Source organism: Vulpes vulpes, chromosome 15 (genome assembly GCF_048418805.1).
Source record: "Vulpes vulpes isolate BD-2025 chromosome 15, VulVul3, whole genome shotgun sequence".
In the NCBI taxonomy this organism is placed as follows: domain Eukaryota; kingdom Metazoa; phylum Chordata; class Mammalia; order Carnivora; family Canidae; genus Vulpes; species Vulpes vulpes.
The window spans coordinates 4,355,376-4,379,161 of record NC_132794.1 but is presented as its reverse complement, the minus strand read 5'-3'; the positions used below and the strand labels follow the sequence as shown (position 1 = coordinate 4,379,161).

Genomic DNA, 23,786 nt, shown 5'->3' with positions numbered 1-23,786 from the left:
AGAGAGAGTGAGAGAGCTTGCACACTTGGTGGGGAAGGGCAGAGGCAGGGAGAGAATCTCAAGCAGACTCCCCACTGAGTGTAAGGCCTTATTGGGGCTCAATCTTAAGACCCTGAGATCATGATCTGAGCCAAAACCAAGAGTCAGGGAAGCCTGGGTGGCTCAGTGATTAAGCATCTGCCTTTGGTCCAGGGTGTGATCCTGGAGGCGCAAGATTGAGTCCCACTTCGGGCTCCCTGCATGGAGCCTGCTTCTCCCTCTGCCTGTGTCTCTGCCTCTCTCTCTCTCTCTCTCTGTCTCTCATGAATAAATAAAATCTTAAAACAAACCCAAGAGTCAGATGCTCAACCTACTGAGCCGCCCTAACACCCTGAGATGATGCGGTTTTTATAGGTTTATGGGGTGTTTGAGCTCTTTCTCTGATGGTGAATTTTTCTGCCAATAGCTTATGTACATTTTTCTACCAGTCTTTTTTTATTAATGTCTATACATTCTTCTTATTTGATCCATTAGGTATGGGGGGCTTATGTGTGGTGAGTATCTGCTTATCTCTCTGGATTTCTCCTACCTGTTTTTGTTGTCTTTCATTTATATTTATATATATATATATATTTTTTTTTTAATTTAGTGAGATAAAATATACTGATCTCTTCCTTATGGCTTTTACTCTGTACCTTACTTAAGATTTTTTTTTTCAATCTAAGAAAATACAGATTTTTTTCCCTAAAGATACACTGTACTTTTTTCCATATTCTCATAGAATATAAATGGGAATCTAATTTTTTATAAGAATTCAATTTTCTCAGTATTATTTATTGAAGATATTTTCCTCTCTAATATTTTCAGCATTATAAAAATTTTAATATACAGGAAAGACTAAAAATAATACAATGATGTCTTACTATCCACCATCTAGATTTGATAATTTTTGCATTTTGCCATATATGTCAGTATACGTGTATATGTAGTTTTTGTTGGAACCATTTGCAAATAGGTTGCAGATATCACGACATTCTACCCCTAAATATTTCACTCTATAACATTTCATTTATAAATACATCTTAAAAATATGGACAGTCTCATACATAACCATAATACCATTATGACATCTAAAAAATCAAAAATATTTACATTGTATTATGTATTATCTAGGTCATATTCAGATTTCCTCAGGTACCCCAAAAAATGGTTTCCTTAGCTGTGTTTTTGTTTTTGGTATTTTTGAAGGCCAGTTTTGTAGAATATATCATTCGGATTTGTTGGGATTTCTTGTAATAGTATCATTTAACATGTTCAACATGTTCATTTAACCTTACATTTCTGTAAACTTGTTTTGTTTTTCTAATATTTATTTACTTGAGAGAGAGCAAGAGCTATAGAGAGCACAGAGGGAGAGGGAGAAACAGGCACCCCACTGAGCAGGAAGCCCGATGTGGGACTCAACCCTAGGACCCTGGGACCATGACCTGAGCCAAAGGCAGTTGCTTAACTGTCTGAACCACCCAGGTGGCCTGCATTTCTGTAAACTTGAACTTAGGTCTGGAGGCTTGGTTAGATTCAGGTTAAATTAATTTTGCAAGATATCTACAAAATTTTAATAACATCTTTGTTATATACCAAGACCCAGTATATACCTGGATCTGTTCTTTCTGAGCATTCTCTTCTACCCTACTGGTATAGTTGCTGTTCCTGTGCTATAATATATGGCTTAATTTCTGTAGTTATAAGACTTAATTTTCAGCAGGGGCTCAACTCTTCTTTAAATGCCCTAGGCTACTTTTGTCCTTTTTTTTCTTAAAGATTTTATTCATGAGAGACACACAGAGAGAGGCAGAGACACAGACAGAGGGAAAAGCAGGCTCCATTCAGGGAGCCTGATGTGGGACTCAATCCCAGGACTCCAGGAACACCCCCTGAGCTGAAGAAGGCAGATGCTTAACCACTGAGCCACCGAGGAATCCCTTGTCTTTTGTTTCAACTTGTCAGGATCTCTGAAGAACCCTATTGGGATTTTTATTAGAACCACATTGGATTTAGAGATTAATTTGAGAAGAAATCAAGTCTTTGTTATACAAGTCTTTTCCCTATAAATGTGCTAATTCTCATTTGTTTAGGTCTTTTTTTATGTCCTACAGCAGTTTTGTAGTTTTCTCTAAGAAAGTCTTACACACATAAATTTATTGGTAGATACCTGTTAGCTCTTATTGTTACTATAAATGATATTTTAAATTGCATTTTGGTTGTTTAGTATATAGGCTTACAGGGTTTTTTGTATGTTAATCTTCTATCCAGTCACCTTGCTGAATATTCTGTTTAAAAAAAAAAAACAGTTGTTAGAGTTGCTTGGATTCTTCTATGAAAGCAGTCATATAGTCTCATGTACAGAGTAGGTTTGTGGAATTTCCTTCTAATCCTCAATTAAGGGATTCTCAGTTTGCTGAAATTGTTTAGTATGAATGGAAAAACTGACATTTTTACTAATGTTAAACATATTCCTACTCTGTGACTCAGCAACTTCACTCTTAGGTATATGCAGTGGGGAAATGAATGTGTGTCCACCCAAAGACTTGACCAGAAGCAACTTTATTCATAAAATGAACTAAAAGTACTACATCATTCAGTTTTTACATTGTTACACAAAACCACCATTTTCATCAAACTAAAAATAGCCCAAAGTGTAATGAAGGAGAATGGATAAACTTTGACACAACAATTTTCCTTATGCTGAAAAATATGCTTTAGGATCTCTCTTAAATTTCATTTTGGGGGCAGCCCGGGTGGCTTAGTGGTTTAGTGCCACCTTCAGCCCAGGACCTGGTCCTGGAGACCCGGGATCCAGTCCCACATCAGGCTACCTGTGTAGAGCCTGCTTCTCCCTCTGCCTGTGTCTCTGCCCCCCCCCACCCCCTCTGTGTCTCTCATGAATAAATAAAATCTTTGAAAAAAAATTTCATTTGCCCTGATTCTTAAATCATGGTTTAGCCATAGCATTCTAGATTGCCCATTTTCCCTTAGTGTTTTGAAGATGCTATTTTAGTGTTTTCTGTCCAACATTATTGCTGGTGAAAAAAAACCCAGTTTCAGGTGTTGTACCTTTAAGGGTAATCTGTTTGTTTTCTCTGGTTCCTGTTCAGACTTAAGTTAAATTTTTCATCTTCTAAAGTTTCACCATGATGTATCTAGACCTAGATTGTTTTTCATCTTGCTCAGGACTCTCTGAGTCTGATAATTCATGTTTTTTTTTTTTTAATCACCAAGCCCAGAGAATTCTAAGCTGTTACCTCCACCACTCTTGCCTCATGCTCATCTTTACTAGTTTCTCTTGGACTACTGAGATAAATTTTGAGATTTCTCATTATTTCCTTTACATCCCATAACCTTTTATTCATAGTTTCCTTTCTTTATCTTTGCTGCATTCTGTGTAGTTTCTGCAGACACATCCTAGGTTGTCCTAGTTCTCTCAGGGTTTTTTTTTTTTTTAAGATTTTATTTCTTCATGAGAGAGAGAAAGAGAAGAGCGCATGTGTGAGAGAGAGGCAGAGGGGCAGGGAGAAGGAGAGAGAATCTCAGGCAGACTTCATGCTGGGGCTCCATCCCACAACCACGAGATCACAGCCTGAGATGAAACCAAGAGTCCAATCCGATGCCTTACCTCAACCAACCACCTGTGGCACCCGGGTGCCCCAACCTATTCAGTGAGCTTTAAATTATATTGGCTGTATTTTTCATTTCTAGAAATCCCACTTTGTACTTTTTCAAATATACTAGTGTACTTTTCTGTAGTGTTCTGTAATAATTTTGTTGTGGCTTGTATTTACTTTGTCTCCATTATTTTATTTGATCTTTGAAAATGGCCAGATAATGTTCCAGTGACACAAGGCACACCCTCAGAGGCAATCATGTATGTTGTATACATGTATATATACACAGTGTTCCCACATTATTTTTTGAGCCTTATAATCCTCTGTTATGTGGATGTTCTCTGATTTATTTAACAATTCCTTAATGATATATTTAAGTTGTTTCTAGTCTCCTGTTATTATTAACAGTAATACCATGTTTCACTCACACATGTGAAAGTATATCTCTAGGTTAGATTATTGGAAGTAGAATTGCCAGGCTAAAGGGTATAAGCATTTGTAATCTTGATAAATATTGTCACATTGCTTTCCAGAGAGCTTGTACTTTTTTATACCTGGTTGTACCAGTTTTCTAAGAATGTTATATAATGGCCTGAGTTCCCAGTCAGCATCACCAACAGGGTAGTGTCACACTTTCAGGAATTTTGCCAATCTGATAGGTAGAAACGATTATCTCGGTATAGTTTTAATTTAATTACTTTATTACATGTGTGGTTGGGTTTTTTCCCTGTGTCTAAGGGCATTTGTTTTTCTTTTCTATGAACTATGTGCTCATATCTTTTCCCTATTCTATTGGGTTTTTAGTTTTTTATATTGATTTGTAGAAGCTCTGTGTAATGGAGTAATTAACCATTTGGAGAAAAACCCTATAATCATGTTTTAGTTCTACATTATTTAAAAATTTACTTTGCTGTTGAGGAATTTTATTGTAAAAATGGTTTGAGGTATTTAAATATATCAGTCTTTTGTTTTAAGTATATCAATCTTTTAAGTTTTAAGGCTCTTAGGTTTGAAGTCACATTTTAAATGACCTTCTTTATTGAAATTATTTTGTGATTTGAGCAAGTACTTTCATGTTTCATTTACCTTGACATAGTCTGTATGGATAGCCTTTTTGCCCCCAAGTTGACTACCACATTATTCCTGTAATATTTTTCAGATAATCCACATTTTCTTCACTGATCTGAAATTCCATAATTATCATATTCCAAATTCCAGTAAATATTTAAAAGATATATATTTATTTCTGGACTTTCTGTTCTGTTCAGTTGATTTATCTTACAGTGCTAGTTTCTGTTCATTACTCTTTTTTTAAAACATTTTATTTATTTATTTATTTATTTGAGAGAGAGAGAGAGAACAAACACAAGCATGGGGAGTGGCAGAGGGAGAGGGAGAAGCAGGCTTCAGCTGAGCAGGGAGCCAATGTGGGACTCAATCTTAGGACCCTGCGACATGACCTGAGCCAAAGGCAGTCTCTTAAACCAACTGAGCTACCCAGATGCCTCCCATTATTCTTTTCTATTCAGAACTTCCCTGCTGTTCTTAATTGTATTTTCCTTTATGAACTTTAAATCAACCTGTTAAAAAAAAATCTTGTTAGTATTTTCATGAGGTTTTAATCACTGTAAACACAGCTATAGTATAATCTCAAGCATATTCTGTGTCCCTATCATTTGTGGAGAGCTAATCTCTTTGTTTTTGTGTCTGCTTACGGTTCTCTCCTGGTGGAGTTTCTTCTCACTTGGTTTGCAAGTTTTTGTTGTGAGCTTATCTTTAGTGGGCATGCTTTTTTTTTTTTTTTTTTTTTTTGAATTTTTTTTTTTTTCTGCCTTTGGAGAGAGTTCAGTGCACCTTGGGTTGTAAAAATGTTGCTGTTAAAGCAACTCTGCATTTGTTTCTGCTGAGTGTGAGGCATCGAGAACTTTTAGGATTTCTACCCCAAGCTGTGTAAATGTAGATGCCCTCCATGCATGTCGCTGTGGTTGGGAGACTCTCTTTCTCATGGGAGATTGTTTCTTGCCCTCCTTGCCCTCTGCCCCTCTGGCCTCAGGCAGAGTCAGATTTCTGTGTTGGCAGAGTTTTCCCAGCTCCCTCCACCAGTGAACCAGTCTCTGTCACCCATCCATGTGGTGCTGGGGTCAAATCTGCCTCCCTCCCTCCCCCTGTCCCTGGGCATTGGATCTCCAGTTCTAGGGCCTATTTCTAGGCTCATCTACATATTTAAAAATACAAGTTTATCATCTTTTCTATGTGTTATAGTAGGAGGAAGTTCTACCTTGGTGCCAGCTAGCACTTGGCGGAGCCCAAATCTTTGGGAGCTTCCCTTTTCTCTTGATGCCTTTTATTTGGTTTTCGTAATAATTGGTGTTTGTCAGACAACACTTCGCGATAGGATTAGGCTTTTCTATAAGGGTTGGGGCAGGGTGGGAAGGAGAGCAGTGAGTGGGATCTCTTTGAAGACTTTTCCTGGGGAGCTTTTTAAAATACATTATGGCCCACACCCTCCCCTCCTTTTTCAGCCAGGGTGTATCAGAATGGTGGTGGGTGGGAGGGTGATGGTTATTTTGGAAAAAGATCCACAGATGCTTCTCTTATGCTGCCCTGCCTCTCCTCGCCTCACCCCCCCCCCCCAACCCCTACGAAGCGTCACTATTCTAGTCTCAGAGCCACATAAATAAGGCGGTGGTCACCATGTGCCATGGAGCTGGCCGACCTGGGGCGTCCGCAGATAGAGAGCCTCCCATGCCAGGGGCAGATGTTAGAGGCTGCAGCACTTTCAGCTGCCTCTGTGCTGCCCGGGCCAAGTATCCTATAACTAGGAAGATAATAGAGTGTTAAGAGTGACAGCTCTCTCTTAATGTATCCAAAGCTTCTGAAATACCACCCATCTCTTTTTATAGATTGAGACATTTAGCACCCAAGAGCCGTATAGATTTCAGCTTTTACAACTTGAGACTCATCATAGATTGTGGCAGTCATTTCACTGCGAATTTTCCTTGCTGCAGGTTGAAAGTGGATCATCTGGTACATATTCATGTTTAAAAATAGGAAACTTAGCTGTTAAGAGCAGAGTTGCAGAGATAGGCCTCCTCCACCTACTTAGAATACAATGAAAAGATGCCAACGCCAGGGGCCCCAAAGACAGGGTTTAGGTAGCCCTCATTCCTCATTTTATAGAAAAGAACCGTGAGAACTGGGGGTGCTGAGTGGTTCTCATGTGGTTGCACAACAAAATGGCCCCGGGCCCAGAATGCCTGTCCTGTAAACTCCAGAACATTCTTCCAAGTGAACCCTAGCTACTCAGAAGGCATCTTGGTATCAATTTAGTCCGTGTGGGGAGACCATTCACTTTATTTTCCATACTGTGGCAAAAAAAAAAAAAAAAAAAAAAAAAGGACCCGGCCATGATGATTTTTTTATGGTTAGCAGATTAATGTGTCTTCCTCGGGTGCTCATTATCAACTGGGTACTGATCTTCCAGGAGGTAAGACAGAGAAACCATAATTAAAAATCGTAACCCAAGATATCGATGAGAGATTTAAAATAATGATTTATTAACAGGAGATACTGACGAAACACCAAGCTTACCCAGGCACGGTGCTGAGTGCCCTTCCAGTTAGCCTGGTGATCCATTGAGCAAGACTGATTCGTGGGTGCCGTTACTTTCCCCATTTTACAGATAGGGAAACCGAGGAGCAGAGAAGTTAAGGATATTGGCCAAGGTGACAACTTCCCTAAGTGGGAACTTGGACTTGGACTTGAACCCCAGCAGTCTGACCTGTGCCCTTAACCCATGCAGAGGTTGGCCTCATCAATAATTCCAGTATAAAAAATTAAAATCTACTCCAGGATCATAGAATTAGTAGTATAGGCAAACAAGTGCACAGACCAGCCAATGGATGCCATTTCCTGAAGATATTCCAGAAGTAATTTAAAATCAACTCTAATTTAAAAATTTATTTATTTATTTATTTATTTATTTATTTATTTATTTATTTATGTAATATCTGCCCTCAATGTGGCGAACTCAGGACCCTGAGATCAAGAGCCACATGTTCCGCTAGCGCGCGCCCTTCCTTTAATAGGAAGTAGCTGTTGAGAAAATGTGAGGGCACGGTTGTTTTCAGATAAGACATTTTGACTGACAACCTTAAATTGGTGCTATTTTTCAGGAATGTAAACAAATTTTTTTTTGAATATAAAAGTAATAGGTGTACTTTGAAGAAAATTTGACTTTGGCGAGGGTTTTGATGCATTTGTATTGTAGATCTGTTTTTTTTTGTTTTTTGTTTTTTGTTTTTTGTTTTTTTTTGTAGATCTGTTTCTGTGAAAACCTGTATATAAACTTGAGTGTTGAACAAACCCCCATGTACCTAGCGGAACTGGGCCTGGGTTCATTTTTCTTCTTCTTCTTTTTTTTTTTTTTTCCGTTTTTCTTTTTCAGCCTGAGTGCAAGCCTGTCACGTGTGTTGTTCATTGACATACTTTTTTGACTACCTCATTTTTGAATTTTTTTAAATGGCTTTATTGACATATAGTTGCTATAAAGTGGACAGTTTGTGTTTTGGGGACCGGTTTGCTGAATTTTGCATATGTATGTGAATTGGAAAAACTCAGGTCCCCTCCAGTGGTTCTCCATTGCTCTGGGGCTTGCCGCCTCGCTCACAGCGCAGACCACTCTCTGTCACTGACTTCTGACTAAATTCCACTGTGATCAGAGAACATAGCGTGGATTTTAGTTCCTTTAGATTTCTCGATATTTCGGGTTTTTAAAATATTTTATTTATTTATTCACGAGAGACACAGAGAGGAAGGTAGAGACACAGGAAGAGGGAGAAGCAGGCTCCCCACTGAGCAGGGAGCCCAATGAAGGACTCGATTCCAAGACCCCGATTCCAAGACCCTGGGATCACAACCTGAGCTGAAGGCAGATGCTCCACTGATGAGCACCCCCCCCCCAGGTGCCCCTCACTCGACATTACCTTTGATTAGCATTAGCTTGACGCATCTTTTTCCATACTGTGACTTTCAATGTAGTTGAGTATCTACATCTAAAATGTGCTCCTTGGGAGCAAATAGTCAGGTCTTGCTTTTTCTCTAATTCGACAATCTCTGCTTTGTCTTTGGGGTGTTTAGACCAGAGATTGGCAGATAACAGCCTGCAGGCCAAATCTGGCCTGTCGTTTTTTTTTTTTTTTTTTTTTTTTATATACAGCCTTTGTAAAAAACGGTTTTACATTTTTAAAGGGGTGTGAAATAAAAAAAGAAATCCGGGAAGAATGTGACAAATCCTCCATGGCCCAAAAAGCCCTAACACATTTACTTTCTGATGCTTTCTGGAACAAGTTTGCGGACCCCCGGTGTAGATTATAACAAGATGATTGATTGATCGGTACTTTTCCTCCTTTCCTGCCTCCTTCTGGGTTGAGCATTTTTATCTCTCTCCCCCTCGGCTGGTGTCCTGGCTCTCACTCTGGACGTGCGATCGTAGCGGTTGCTCTAGGGTCCGAGCGGGCACCGTGGAGACCTGGTCTGCTGCTTCGTACAGTATAAGGACCCAGAGCGTGCTCGCACTTCTCACGTCGCCCCTTGTGATGTTGCTGCGCGCGTTTTACTTATGCGTGTGTTACAAACCACCCACGACACTGGTGTTATTTTTACTTGACGCCAGTTATCTCCTTAAGTATTTAAGATGAAAAGTGAGATGATATAATTGCCTACATAGTTACTGCGTCTGGTGCTCATCGTTCCTTTGTGTACATCCCGGTCTCCAGCTGACATCCTTGACCTTCTGCTTGAAGGCCTTCTGTTAGTGTGATTTCAGTGCACATTGATTGGCGATTTCTTTCTTTCTTTCTTTCTTTTTTTTTTTTCCAGCTTTACGGAGGTGTAAGTGACACATAAAAGCTAGGAACATTTAAGGTATACAACTTGATGTTTTCCTGTATGTACATGTTGTAAAATGATCACCGCCAGCTGCATATCCATCATCTCACGTGGGTACCATTGTCTGTCTTTCTTCCTTCCTTTTTTTTCCTCCTTTTTTCTTTTCTTTTTTCTTTCTTTCTTCCTTTCTCTTTCTACTTTCTTCTTTCCCTTCCCCTCTCCTTCCCTCCCCTCCCCTCCTCCCTTCCCCTCTCCTTTCCTCCCCTGTCCTCTCTCTCTCTCTCTCTCTCTCTCTCTCTCTCTCTCTCCCTCCCTCCCTCCCCACAAGTGAGAACACATAACATCTACACCCACCATTCCACTCTCTGCTGCTGAGTTGGACTCTTTTAGTTTCCATGTACAGTGAGATCCTACGGAGTTTCTATTCCTCTCTCTGGCTCATTTCGCTCGGCATTGTGTCCTCCAGGTGTATCCATGTGGCCACAAATGTGGCAGGATCTCCTCCTTTAAGGCTGGACAAGACTCTAGTGTGTGTGTCTCTTCTCGTGATAAATCCTTTCAGCCTGTGGATGTCTCAGAACATCTTTTATCTTTGCTTTGAAAGATACTTTTGCTTGGTACAGAACTCTGGGTTGGTGAGGTTTTTCCTTCCAGCCCTTAAGGATGTCACCCCCACATTCTTATCACTTGTGTTATTTCTGAGATGAAATTAGTTCTAATTCTTGTACAGAATATTTTGTTTTGCTTGTATTTTCTGTGCGTTTAAGATTTTCTCCTTATCACCAGTTTTCAGCAGTTCACTGGCATCATCTACTTCTTGTTTTTTCGTGCTTGGGGATCTCTGAGCCTCTTGGAACTGTAGGTTTATGGTTTCCCTCAAGTTTGGAAAGATTTTCGGCATTATTTCTTCAGATATGTTTTCTGCCTCCTGCCCCTCCTATCGGGGTCCTCTGACTACAGGGATGCTGAGCCTCTTCATATGTTCCCACAGTTTACTGCTGTTTTCCCCTTATGTTTTCAGGATTTTGTTCTGTTTCATGGATAGTTCCATTGCTATGTTTTCAAGTTCGCTAGTCTTTTTTTTCCCCCTGCAGATATATATTCTATTAATACCATGCAGTGTACGTCTTGTCTCACATACTGTCAATTTTTATCTCTAGAAATTTGACTTAGGTCTTAATTATAGCTTCTGTGTCTCTACTTAACACATCTGACATTCTTACAGCTCCTGTGTCTCTGATATTCCCTCCAGCGTCCCGAGCCGAATGCAGTTACAATAACCATCTTCATAGCCCGTCTCCTAATACTACCATCTGTGTCATTTCTTGCCATGCTCTGAATGATTGATCCCTCCCCCCCGCCTTGTTATGAATTGTATTTTTCTACTTGGCCATGACTTCTGAATTGTGTTTTCCTGCTTCTTTGCATACTTGGAAATTTTGTATTGGATGCCAGACATTGTGAACTTCATCCTGTCAGTTGCTTTGTGATATTACGATTTACAAGAACTATGTATTTGGTATTTGTCTCCATCTCTGGCACAGAGCTCCAGAAGCTCCTGGGATTTCCTAACGAGGGGGAGAGAGAGAGAGAGAGAGAGAGAGAGAGAGAGAGAGAGAAACTGTCTTTTGTGATATTAATAAGGTAACTTAAAAGCATCTCAGGGAAGGGTTGGCCGGGCATTAGGATTAGAACTTTGAGCCCCACCCCCTGAGCTCCAGGGAAGGAGAACCATTGGGGGTCCAAGCATTTCCACTGGCCTTTGACTCCATCCATTGTGTCTGTGTCACGAAGCCACCAGAAAAACCCCAAAAGGTGAGGGTTTGGAGCGCTTCAGGGCTAGGGAGCACGACGTGGAGCTGTGAGGAGGGTTGGCATGGAAGCTCCACCCCTGCCCCCAGACCTCGCCCTGGGCATCTCTTCCCTCTCTGGCTGTTGAGTCTGTCCTTTACTACTAACCCAGTAACCTCAAGTGACCTGTTTCTCTGAGTTCTGTGAGCCGCCCTGGCTAATTATTCCGTCCCAAGGTGGGGGTGGGTTGGAGCCTCCAATCTATAGCCAGTGGGTCAGAGGCACAGGTGACACCATGGGCTTTAAACTCTCATCTGAAGTTGGGGGTGGGGCTCATAGGACTGAATCTTTAACGTGTGGGATCTGATGCTGCTTCTGAGTAGGTGGTGTCAGGATTGAGTTGAATTCTTGGACACCCTGCTGGTGTGTGGGAATTGTTTATTGGTAATTTGATCCCCAACACATTGAAATTGGGTCCAGGGACCCAAAAGAGTGCTGAATCCTTCTGTATTCTTACAAGTCTTCTTGAGATTTGTCCTTCTTGGGATTTGTGGTGTCAGGATTGAGTTGAATTCTTGGACACCCTGCTGGTGTGTGGGAATTGCTTATTGGTAATTTCATCCCAACACATTGAAATTGGGTCCAGGAACCCAAAAGAATGCCGAATCCTTCTGTATTCTTACAAGTCTTCTTAAGATTTGTCCTGGGTCACATTTAAGTTGCTTAGAGTCCTGCTTTGTCTTTTTTTTTTTTTTTTTTTTTGAGTCCTGCCTTGTCTTGCTTTGAAGCTTCTTTGGATGAGACCAGGGCAGTGTGCAGCACGTGGTTCCTTCCCCACGACCACCCGGGGACAGAGGACCGACCCCTATGGGGTTTTTGTTTTGTTTTGTTTTTCCACTCTGGGGAACAGAGTAAATGGGAAGCAGTTGGCAGTAGGTACTGTTCTGAGTCCTACCTGTGGGCTTCAAGCCCTGTTCCTTTTAGTCCTTTCAGCTGGTCCTCTGGCCTTCCGTTCATTTTTGGTCAGCACTCGGCTGAAGGCTTGGGGGGCCCCATGGAGATGTGTGGGATTTCTGTCTGCAGCTGCCTTCTGTCCTTGAACTCCAGCAGAGGCCCTGCCCTGCCCTGACCCCCAGCCTTACCCCCAGCCCTGCCTGCATCCCCCTCCCAGCACCACAACCCAGAAATGTTCTCAAAGCACCTGTCGGGCTCCCTTCATCTGTCTCCCATCTGTCGGGGGTTCATGCTCTTTGCTCAGTTGGCAATATCTCCAGAGCCTCTGTTTCTTTGTGTGCTTTGCCCAGTATTTTAGTTGTTTCGGGTCTGGGGTAAATCTGGCCCCTCTGACTCCACCTTGTTAGGAAGTAAAACTGGTTTTGGGTGATTTTTTGTCACCTTCTGTTGGGCCAGGCGGCGGCTTTGGTGACTTGGCACTAAGTGTTCTTCACTGGTATTTGTGTGTGTGTGTGTGTGAGAGAGAGAGAGAGACAGAAAGCTTCTCCGTTCATAAAGCAAGTCAGTTTTTAAGAAGACAGATGACCTGCTGTGGGAAGACATTTGCTACTTAAGTTTCTACTATGTAAAGGATTCTTACAAACCAGGGGAAAAAAAGATAGAAATTATAATACAAATGCAAATAGCCAAGGAGTGTCTGGGTTTTTTTGTTGTTGTTGTTGTTGTTGTTGTTTATTTTTTATTTATTTATGATAGTCACAGAGAGAGAGAGAAAGAGAGAGAGGCAGAGGGAGAGGCAGGCTCCATGCACCGGGAGCCCGATGTGGGATTTGATCCCGGGTCTCCAGGATCGCGCCCCAGGCCAAAGGCAGGCGCCAAACCGCTGCACCACCCAGGGATCCCCGGAGTGTCTGTTTTAAATGGTGGCTTCAGCTGTGGGCCCTTGGGCTCTGGGTGAACAGAAGGCCTGCATCCCCGGGGCCCGAGGTCTACACAGGCTCTTGTGCAGCGCTCGACTCTTCCAGCACACGTGGAAGCAGCCGTGAATCCACACAAATGTGAGCAAGAAAATGTTCTAATCAAGACTGGTCTTTCCCTCACTTTAAACCATTCTGTTAAGGCCTTCGTTGTATTGTTATTTTACATTTTCTTTCCTCAATTAAAAAAAAAATGGATGTGATTTGGCAGGCCTTCGGGTCTTGAGGCTTTAGTTACAGAGAAACGAAATGCCTAGCAACATTGCTTTTTCATGTCTAAATGTTCATTTCTGCAATTAAACATGGGTGAGGTGGGTAATAGGGCCTTTTTCCTTTTCCAAGTGAAATGTAAAATGCCACATAAATTCTATACTAATGAGAAGGGCAGATAAGCCTGATGGAGAAACGTGAAATCCTGATAATCCCCGAACCTGCTTTAAGAGATCTCTGCGCCTCCCCCCCTGGAAGAGCGTTGCCCAGGGCCCGCTGGCAGCCGTGGCCAGGTGGATTGCAGCTGCGTTCGCCTTTGTTACGGGGAGGCCGCGAATTCCCTGTCACCCTCACAGACCATTCCCGATTCTGGATCCTCCATACGCTGCGGGTGGGACACGGGACAGGTGTGGGGCAGGGCAGGATCTCCTGGGCTGACTGGGCGGTCTAGAGGCCCCTTCAGAGTGCCAGTCAGGCTGATGATGAGGACAGTCATGGGAGCGCACGAGTCAGGTTGACTGCTCCTCCCCATGCCTCCCAGCTCCCCCTGCACTCCCGACTTACCTCTGCCCCCCTCCCTCCCAGCAGCCCACACCCCTGTCCTCGCCAGGCACTGAGCTCTGCACCCTCACCTGTGGGGTGCTTTGCGTTCTCACCTGTGGGGGGCTCTGCGGCCTCACCTGCAGGGGGCTCTGTGCCCTCACCTGTGGGGTGCTCCGTGGCCTCACCTACGGAGGGGGCTCTGCACCCTCACCTGTGGGGCTCTGTGGCCTCACCTGCAGGGGGGCTCTGCGGCCTCATGTGTGGGAGACTCTGTGGCCTCACCTGCAGGGGGCTCTGCGGCCTCACCTGCAGGGCTCTGTAGCCTCACCTGTGGGGCTCTGCGGCTTCACCTGCAGGGGGCTCTGCGGCCTCACCTGTGGGGGGTTCTGCGCCCTCACCTGCAGAGGGCCCTGTGCCCTCACCTGCGGGGAGGGGGGCCCTGTACCCTCACCTGTGGGGGGCTCCGTGCCCTTACCTGCGGGGGGCTCTGTGCCCTCACCTCTGGGGCTCTGCAGCCTGGGCCTCCCCAGAGCACCTGATGCTTCTGTACCAGCCCTTGTGCCCATTGCCCTCCTACCATGTAGGTTCAACACCTGCAGTTCTTGAAACATGCTGTGCTTGGAGGTGGGGGCTGGCCCATCAGAAGGTGCACTGCCACAGGGTGCAGCCACCCTTGGGACATGCCCAGTGCCCGAGACACTGGCTCCTGCCCCGTGAGGCCGTGGTTTTGTAAAGCAAGTGTTACCTGTCTTGTCAAAGGGTAAGGACAGACTGCTCATTTCACAGCTGTGGATTTCAACCCACCCCCACCCCTTTCTGTCTCCTCAGAAATTGCAGGTGCTCCAGTGTCTGAAATTTCTGGGCCTTTCTCAACAGACGACATAGCCAGCAACTGCGTCCCCGCCCTGCCTTTGAATGAGCCCATTTTGTGGATCGTCTCCTATACTCTCATGAGCGTGTGTGGAATCATCCTTCTTATCCTAATCGTCCTGCTGCTACTTCCCTTCCGGTGTCGGCACCTGCCCCGCGATCCCGAGGTTGTCAATGACGAGTCCTCTCTCGTCCGGCATCGCTGGAAGTGAAGAGCGAAGCCTGAACTCTAGCGGCCTCGAACTCTCTGTTACGAGAATGACGTTTCAGGTGGAGCAGGCGGGGCCGTAAGACAGGGTCGCTTCCTGTGTCCACTAGTCTTAAATCTGTTCTGCTCCTAGATGCCTTCCAGATTCACTGTATTTTGATTCTTGATTTTAAAGCTTCCTTCTTCTCCCTCACTTCCAAGAAAAATTATAATAAAAAACACCTCATTCTAAACCAAAACAGAGTGAATTGGGCTTCAGGCTTTATGTGACTGGTTATGCCAAACTGTCTAGGTGTGCCACCCAAAAAAAAAAAAAAGGCAAGCTTTGGCTAGTTCTCCTCTTCCGTCTCTGGAGAGATGAGCGCATATGGTTCATACCTCCTCTTAGCTCATGGGAAGCTCGTATTCATTGCATTTAAGGGTATTTTGCACCAGGCCTCAACCTGGCTTGGCTCAGAGTGTACAGTGTGGTGGCAGGAGAAGCAGCCTGGGGCCTGACGATCTCACCGTCCTGCCTGCTTCTGAGGCGGAAACAGAGCCTTGTTCTGGGTCTCTCTGTGCTCTGAGTGGGAGCCCGAATCCTCTTGGAGGGGAACGTCACTCAACAGTCTTCACCAGCCTCTTCGGAAGATGGAAAGCCTTTGCCTGTCATGGTAGAGTGGGAAGGAAACCTACTCTTTTGTACTCGGTGCTTCTGTAGTCTTGGTATAAAATAAAAAGTTACCTCTGTGGAGACTTTGCCGGGGGGGCCCTGTGCCCGGGTGGGGCTGCAGGCAGCCTGGTACCAGCTCTTGCCCTCCTGAAGGAACCCTCCTTCCAACAGGCGAGGGTAACAGGTGCCATTCTGTTGCCAAGCGGGCCATTGTGTCAGATGCTCACCGCTCTTACTTAAAATTAACCAAACGTGTTTTGGTAAGAAAAAAGAAATCTTACTTCACTAGCTTAGTTGTTTGTTTTTCCAAATCTCTGTAGGTAGGTTGATTGTTACCCTTGAGGGAAATGGGGAAATGGCTAAACACCCAGCCTTCTGACCAACTCTTGGGGGAAGGAAGACACAAGACACATGGAGGACCTGAAGGAACGTCTTCCACGCTTTCAGACTGTATGTTTGCATTTGCAGAAACCCCAAGACTCCAGCCCAGCTGCCCGAATCCACGTAAACATATCTGTGGAGCTGATGACCCACACGCTCCCTCCCTTTGGCACGTTCAGTTTTTGGCGACGAGGTAGGTATCCAGTGCTCTCCTTTTATGGGGAACCTCCCCCTTACTATCATTTACTTGATGAAGAAATTCATTTATTCGCCAAAAAAAAAAAAAAAAAAAGCAGAATCCTTAACTTGATGTAGTCAGCCTTCTGTGATCAGTTATAATTAGAAGAAGGGTTCAAAGCCAATATCCCTTCTCTTGTTTGTGTGCCAAGTGTAACATTGGCTTTGCGTTGCTATTGGGATGAGTTGGATATACGATAGAATCCTACTGGAGGGGCTAACGGGAGTATCTCTTCTGGTTGGATTGTCATTTATATTCAAGATTGGCTGCTTGTGAGTGTTTCAGCCATTTGCTCCACTCACTGGACCAGGGCATGTCCATACTGAAGAATATATGACCAAAGAGAGATGGGATCACTTAACGCATGTCATGGCGTCCTTGCAGACGCTCCAGCAACAGAAGGTTTGAGTTGATTCTTAGAACATGAACCTTCTGGGATCCCTGGGTGGCTCAGTGGTTGAGTGTCTGCCTTCGGCTCAGGGCGTGATCCCGGGGTCCTGGGATCGAGTCCCGCATCAGGTTCCCTGCAGGGAGCCTGCTTCTCCCTCTGCCTGGGTCTCTGCCTCTCTCTCTGTGTCTCTCATGAATAAATAAATAAAATCTTAAAAAGAAAAAGAACATGAACCTTCTGCATACTCTTCAAAAAACACTTTGGGTATGGTGTGTACGAGGGGGTCTGTTACCAGATGCTCCTTATCATGTCTGGTGTCAGCTAGGTGAATGGTAGTAGTTTCAAAATACATTTCAGAGTTAGGAATCTCTGAAAGTCTAATTCTCTAGTTCTGTGGGCTTTTTTTTTTTAATAAATTAATTTTTATTGGTGTTCAATTTACCAACATACAGAATAACACCCAGTGCTCATCCCATCAAGTGCCTCCCTCAGTGCCCGTCACCCATTCCCCCCACCCCCCGCCCTCCTCCCCTTCCACCACCCCTAGTTCGTTTCCCAGAGTTAGGAGTCTTTATGTTCTGTCTCCCTTCCTGATATTTCCCAACATTTCTTCTCCCTTCCTTTATATTCCCTTTCACTATTATTTATATTCCCCAAATGAATGAGGACATACACTGTTTGTCCTTCTCCGATTGACTTACTTCAGTGGGCTTTTTCATGGGTTCCCTTTTTTTTTTTTTTTTTTTAAGATTTTTAATTTATTTACTCATGAGAGACAGAGAGAGCAGCAGAGACACAGGCAGAGGGAGAAGCAGACTCCCTGCAGGGAGCCCAAAGCGGGACTCGATCCCAGGACCCCAGGATCACTACCTGAGCCAAAGGCAGACGCTCAACCGCTGAGCCCCCCGGGTACCCTTCATGGGTTCCCATTTTGTGGTCCACTTTACACAGTGGGAGAGCAGTCCTCCCAGAGTGGACCTTCCCCTTGCTGTGAAAATCCGGACCCTTTGAAATCAAAGGAAGGAGTCGCTGAGATGACCTGGTTCATTTGGCTGCTTATTCCTTCACACAGGCGTCTTCTGTTCCAGTTTCTCGTATTAGGTTTCTGAGCTGGGGAACGTTTCTGCTACGGCGGATCAGCAGGCGCTGTTCCCAGAATACATGATAATAGCACGGCAGATTTCAAGCTAGGGAATTTGAATGAAGTTTGCTCTAACGCTCTGTATTTCATATCAGATTTCTCCACCTTTTCATCTCAGATGTCATTGGATGTGACATTTTAATGGAAATACTTAAATTACAAAAGCATAACTTAGCAACAAGAATGAAACAGACAATTGAATGTGGGACATTTTCCTGGCATGCCTTACTGTCGAAAATTGGACTTTGAGTCAAAACCCTGGTTAGTGACACCTACCTCCTCGAGTTATGTAAATCGATGCCGAGCTTGGAAAACCTTCAAAGAGGCTTCCTTTGAACAGGAAAGGAAGTAGCAACCGTCTGAGGGTGTCATTTTTACCTTGTAACCTACTGTGGAAAATGCTGGAAGACGGTCCTTCCCTGAAAACTGCATTTAGCTTTGTGCCTTTGTCAAACCCTGTCAACTCGCCCATAAGAAATGGATGCTTCTTCGTGAACAGTGTGTTGTTTTTTTGTTTTGTTTGTTTTTAATAGGGTGATACTTTATATTCTTGATAAGTTATTTGGAAGCCCCCAATGAAATCCTGTCTTTAGTAGCTTGAAACCGTTTATGAAAACTAGCAAGAAACAACATGAGGACTGGGTCTGATTTTTTCCCCCCTCCTTGGGAGTTTTAAAAAGCACTGCTATGCTTAGTGCCAGGTCATCTGGCATTTCCTGTACACTATGTTGTATTTCTTCTGAAGCAAAAAACAAGTACCTGGCATTATAGAAACAGATTCTTGGCATGTGACTTCTGGGAATGTTTTCCAGAACGCGTTCTGCTCCCAAACATTTGGAAGGATTTTACCTGACTCATTGTGAGATGCAGAGTTTTTGGTGGGAGATCAGTTTGGGGTCAGTTACGGTTCAAGATTATGGAAGTAATCCCCAGCAGTGCAGCATTAAGAGCTCCGTAGAGCTTGGGTAATAGATTTTGCAAGTTGTTCTGATTTAGGGATCGCATTAACGTATGGAAGAGGTGAGAGAGGACTATTCCATAATTTAATAGGTTCCTGTGCAAATGAAAATTTGTCACGCTCCTCCTCCCAGGTTCCTGCATGGTGGATTGCCAAGCGAGGTTCAGTTCTAAGTTCTGGCTTAGGGCCACGCGATGTCACGGGGAATAAATCACTGCTCCCCACCCCACCCCCCCCCAAAAAAAGCCTGTTCCATAAGCAATACAGATCGAGTCTCACCAACCTCTCCTTCTTAGTGAAAACCAGATACTTGGGTGGACTGCAGTGTGCTTTTTGTCCTGCACAAACTTATTAGAAGATTACAGACAAAACACTTGCCACCGATTTTTTTTTCTTTTTTAGGAAAAACAACTAAACATCTTAAAATGTAAAATCGGGGAGACGCTAGACTTGTGGAGCCAAGGAAACTCCACAACAGCAGACGCTATTGTGTACCTTTTCTAGTGGGTTTTTTAAGAATTTCAGATTTGGACTTAATGGCAGTTTATCAATTAAATGGCAAGCAGAAAAAATGCATTTTGAGAGCAGGGAAGGAAAATAAAAACATAATCAAAAGTGTGCTGACGAAATATGCAGAAGTAGCTGTTCTGGAGAAGTTGCTTGAATTAACTCCAGGAGTCCTCAGATGTCTCTTATCGATAAAGTTGCTGTGTCAGCTGGAGATGTGGTTTATTCTACGTAGCAGCAAAGGCCGAACTTCAGGAGTACTTGAGCTGCAGTCCTCTGTCGGATGTCAGCACGGACAAAGCGAGAATGTGGCTTATGCGTCCCATTACCCGAGCCAGGTGAAGATTGGTTCATTTGAAGAACAGGGAAGGGGATGGTTGGGCCTTGGAAAGTTCTAGAACGTGGGAAGGGAGGTGGGGAAGGAAGTCCTATCCTTTGGTCAACAGATGACTGCAAAGGTCTGGGCGAACTATGAGGACGTTCCAGGGTGTGCTAGGCAACTCAACTCCAACGGTGGAAATGATTTTTTTTTTCACACCCCTGTTTTTCAGGAATGTTCCAAAGGAACCTCTCAGGATTTGAAGTTTGTCAAAGAGAAATTGCTTTGCAGACAGACGTAGTTAGAATACCTGCACTCTAACACAACTAGGGACGCGTGAAGTCCCAAGCAAGTCATGGTCCTTAGGCTGTAGGTTCAGGGTTACACACTGGGAAGTTTATAGGTCAGGGACAAAAAGCTGAAGCCAGGGCAGCCCCGGTGGCTCAGCGGTTTAGCGCCACCTGCAGCCCAGGGCCTGATCCTGGAGACCCTGGATCAAGTCCCACGTCAGGCTCCCTGCATGGAGCCTGCTTCTCCCTCTGCCTGTGTCTCTTCTTCTCTGTGTGTCTCTCATGAATAAATAAATAAAATCTTAAAACAAAACAAAAAAAAAGCTGAAGCCAGAGCAGGTAGTTGGCAGTTACCTTTGGGGTCTGAGCATCTGATAGTTGCATTGAAAGCCAGAGCGACTCAGAGCCGTATCCACCCAACCCTGCCAGGGCAACCCACTGATTCAGAAAGAATGTGACAGGTTCCTGACCTCATTTGTTCTCTGGCAACACCTGCTGTCAGAGACACTTGCAGAAACAAGTGTCAGCCCCTGAGCCCCCACGCGTCAGTGTGGCCTTGTGGCATCCCACAGGGCCGTGCGGTCCTGGAGCTCACCCTGGTCCTAGTCAGAATCAGCAAACGTCATTAGGCTCCCCTGGTGTCCTAGTGAACGCAAGCCGGGGCTCGGGCACATGCCCTGGTTTGGTACGAGTGTCATCCTGGGGGTGGGTCAGCCATACTGTGACACTAGTGTGTCTGCAAAACCTCTAGTCACATGAGTTACTGGGGTTAATTTTGAGTATCAAGGACATGTGACCTCAACCAATCAATACAGTGTTCCTACCCCTGAGCATTCTCTGGGCTTCTTCTGAGTATTACATTCAGATGACCTGTGGTTTGGTTTGGTTTGGTTTGGTTTGGTTTGGTTTGGTTTGGTTTTAAGATTTTACTTATTTATTCATGAGAGGCAGACACACAGGCAGAGGGAGAAGCAGGCCCCCTGCAGGGAGCCTGATGCGGGACTCGATCCCAGGACCCCGGGGTCACACCCTGAGCCGAAGGCAGATGCTTCACCCCTGAGTCACCCAGGCATGCCCAGATGACCTATGTTTCTAAACTATGTTGTACCGTGTGATTTTTGCAGCACATTTGGTCTCCCTGTAGCCAAGGACTGGGGTAGGAGACACATAAAGATTCCGGATAAATTCAGACCTAGCCCACTGCAAGGACGGCTCCTGGGTACCTGACCTTTGATGCTTGAGGGCCGCCACGTGTCCCAGAAAGCCCTTGGGTACTTGTTGGGCACCATTGCCCAAACTGTGAGTGTAGTTGTGCCCAGCTGGCCTCTCAGGATACAGCAAAGGTGTCAGTAAAATCCCTGTCTCACCTCTAAAAGTCTGCTGATCAGGGTTTGTCCACGCCTGCAGGGCGGTGAGGAGATGGGCCAGCTCCCTTTGCAGAGGGAGAGTTATTTGTACAGAATCAAAAGTGGGGGATCCCTGGGTGGCGCAGCGGTTTGGCGCCTGCCTTTGGCCCAGGGCGCGATCCTGGAGACCCGGGATCGAATCCCACATCGGGCTCCCGGTGCATGGAGCCTGCTTCTCCCTCTGCCTGTGTCTCTGCCTCTCTCTCTCTCTCTGTGACTATCATAAATAAAAATTAAAAAAAAAAAAAATCTTAAAAAAAAAAAAAAGAATCAAAAGTGGATGAGCTGGTAAAGTGGAAATTGTATGTGACACACGGGTGTCCTCCAATATCGATTTACAATGATATATAATTACAAATGATGGGTTTACAAAAGAGATTTCTAGAATGGTGTCACGATGGGGAGAATTGAAACCTGGAGCATCGGGATGCCTGGGTGGCTCAGCGGTTAAGCGTCTGCCTTCAGCTCAGGGCATGATCCCGGGGTCCTGGGATCAAGTCCCACATCGGGCTCCCTGTAGGGAGCCTGCTTCTCCCTCTGCCTGTGTCTCTACCTCTCCCTGTGTGTGTCTCATGAATAAATAAATACAACCTTAAAAAAAAAAAAAAGAAACCTTGAGCATCTTTGAAATCTAGCGTTCTTTACCGTTCGGGTTTTTCCATAGGATTTGCTACATTTAGGTTGGAATATATGTACTTTTTCCATGGCACTTGCACTGACCAGCATGTCGTGAGAAGGCAGGTGTCTCCCGAGGGCAGGACTTATTACTTTTTCTCCAGGAAATGCTCTATGTACGGGTCTCTGAGAGTTTCCAATAAAAGCAAGGCTTTTCGCTGGCTCCTGTCTACCTATTGAAGTAAAGTTTCACACAAGCCTTACAATTTTGAAGTTAATGCTTCTGAATGAAGGTTAAAAACACATTAAAAGATCTTTTTGAGATTAAAAAACCAAGGCTAAAGCATCTGTTCATCATCTATAGTGAAAATCACCAAAAATACACTCCCATAATTCCATTTTTCTTACACAACTTTGTGTTCTCTCTCGCTAGGGGTAACAACTTGGAATTGCTTTTTCTCCTTTGCCTCAGTGGTGATAATGTGTCATCTAGTGCGTCCCATGTCACACGTTCTTGTCGGCGAGCTCGGAAATCCTGTTTGGCCTTGGAAGTGCGTGGATCACGTGAGGGGAGCTGCATGATGATGGAAAGTTCTGGACGTCGGGAATCAGCTGAAATGAGTGGGATTGGCCATGGGCTCACAAAAGCCGAATTTCTATAATCGACGAGGAGGTATTTCCTGCTATTTCTGTTAATCCGTGCAGTTAAATAGACTGCAAGCTGAAAATCCCCATGTTCAGTCCCTGAAAGCAAGGACTTATTTTTTTCTTAAGAAGGGCGTCTTCGCTGCTGCCTTGGGGTGGAGCTGGGGGTCTGCTGTGGCCGAGGAGCTCACAGACCTCACCCTCTGGAGCGGTGCCCACTGAGCAGCGGCGCTTTGCAGAATGTATTGATGTGTACAACTTTCATTTCTGAAAAGGCCTAAATAAGATAGTTTATTGTTCCCCTTTGGGGCTTTCCCTCTGTTTTTGGCATGCCATGTTGATTTAAAATTAAGCTGTGCTAGGCCAGCAGTTGGGGTGAAAGAGGTATGCACCCCACTTCAGAAGTGGCTCTGCAGCTGTGGCCCTGGCTGGTTGGTGCCTCAAAACTCGCGTTTTCTAAAAAATAATCTTATTTTTCTACTTATATGCCCCACGAATTTAAGATGTATACCGTTGGAAAGGAAATCAAAGAGTTCGGTTTGTTTGAATAAATAATACTTTCAACTTGTTGGGTTTGGTACTGTTTTAACGCTTTTGTTCAAGTCAAGCTTTGGAAGTTACTGCCCATGACGAGTCACGGTCCTCTGCCTCTGCTGCCACAAAATAGATTCCTGGAAAGCGTCAAAATAAAACTGTAGGGAGAGTCTTGGCCTGATCACTGCAATGTAAAACGGGAGAATACAGTACTTGGGGACGTGAGAACCCTCAGGAGTGGGAAGAGACCAGGTACAGCTAAGCATGTTTAAGGGGGTCGTAAAGATTGGACGGGGTGTCAGACTCATCCTGGGGACGGACTGTGGCCGGATGGGGTGTTCATGCCACATTCACCCTGCAAGGAGATGGTGTTCTCCGAATCCAGCAGACAAACACATGCCCAGGAACCCCCAGCCCGAAAAGTATCTGCCTGGGCGTAGACCCCAGTCCATCCACCTGCGAGCTAACCTCTGCACCACATTGTCTCGCCAGGTGCTGCTAGCCGTGCTTTCAGGAGCATAAGGGTCCACCTGAGTGGGTCAGTTTCTAGAGCAGGATGTTACCAACTTTGGGGGAGCAGAAATCATGAAGACGATGTCACTCATGAGCTGTGATCTGGCTACTGC

The 23,786-nt window shown here is 44.6% G+C and overlaps 1 protein-coding gene and 1 long non-coding RNA gene across 2 annotated transcripts in view; both read left to right on the top strand.

The window, feature by feature from the left end:
* BACE2 (beta-secretase 2) overlaps positions 1 to 15,322 on the top strand; it is an 84,106-nt gene extending 68,784 nt beyond the window's left edge. Inside the window, exon 9 of the mRNA XM_025983356.2 lies at positions 14,834 to 15,322. Within this exon, the coding sequence (XP_025839141.2) occupies positions 14,834 to 15,087 (254 nt within the window). The 3' untranslated portion in view covers positions 15,088 to 15,322. The remainder of the gene's footprint in view (positions 1 to 14,833) is intronic.
* A 331-nt stretch (positions 15,323 to 15,653) lies between these two features.
* Positions 15,654 to 22,530, top strand: LOC140595730 (uncharacterized). The gene is made up of 3 exons (XR_011997583.1): positions 15,654 to 15,736; positions 16,204 to 16,309; positions 22,415 to 22,530. It is a non-coding gene; the product is annotated as an uncharacterized lncRNA (long non-coding RNA).
* The last annotated feature ends 1,256 nt before the right edge of the window (positions 22,531 to 23,786 follow it).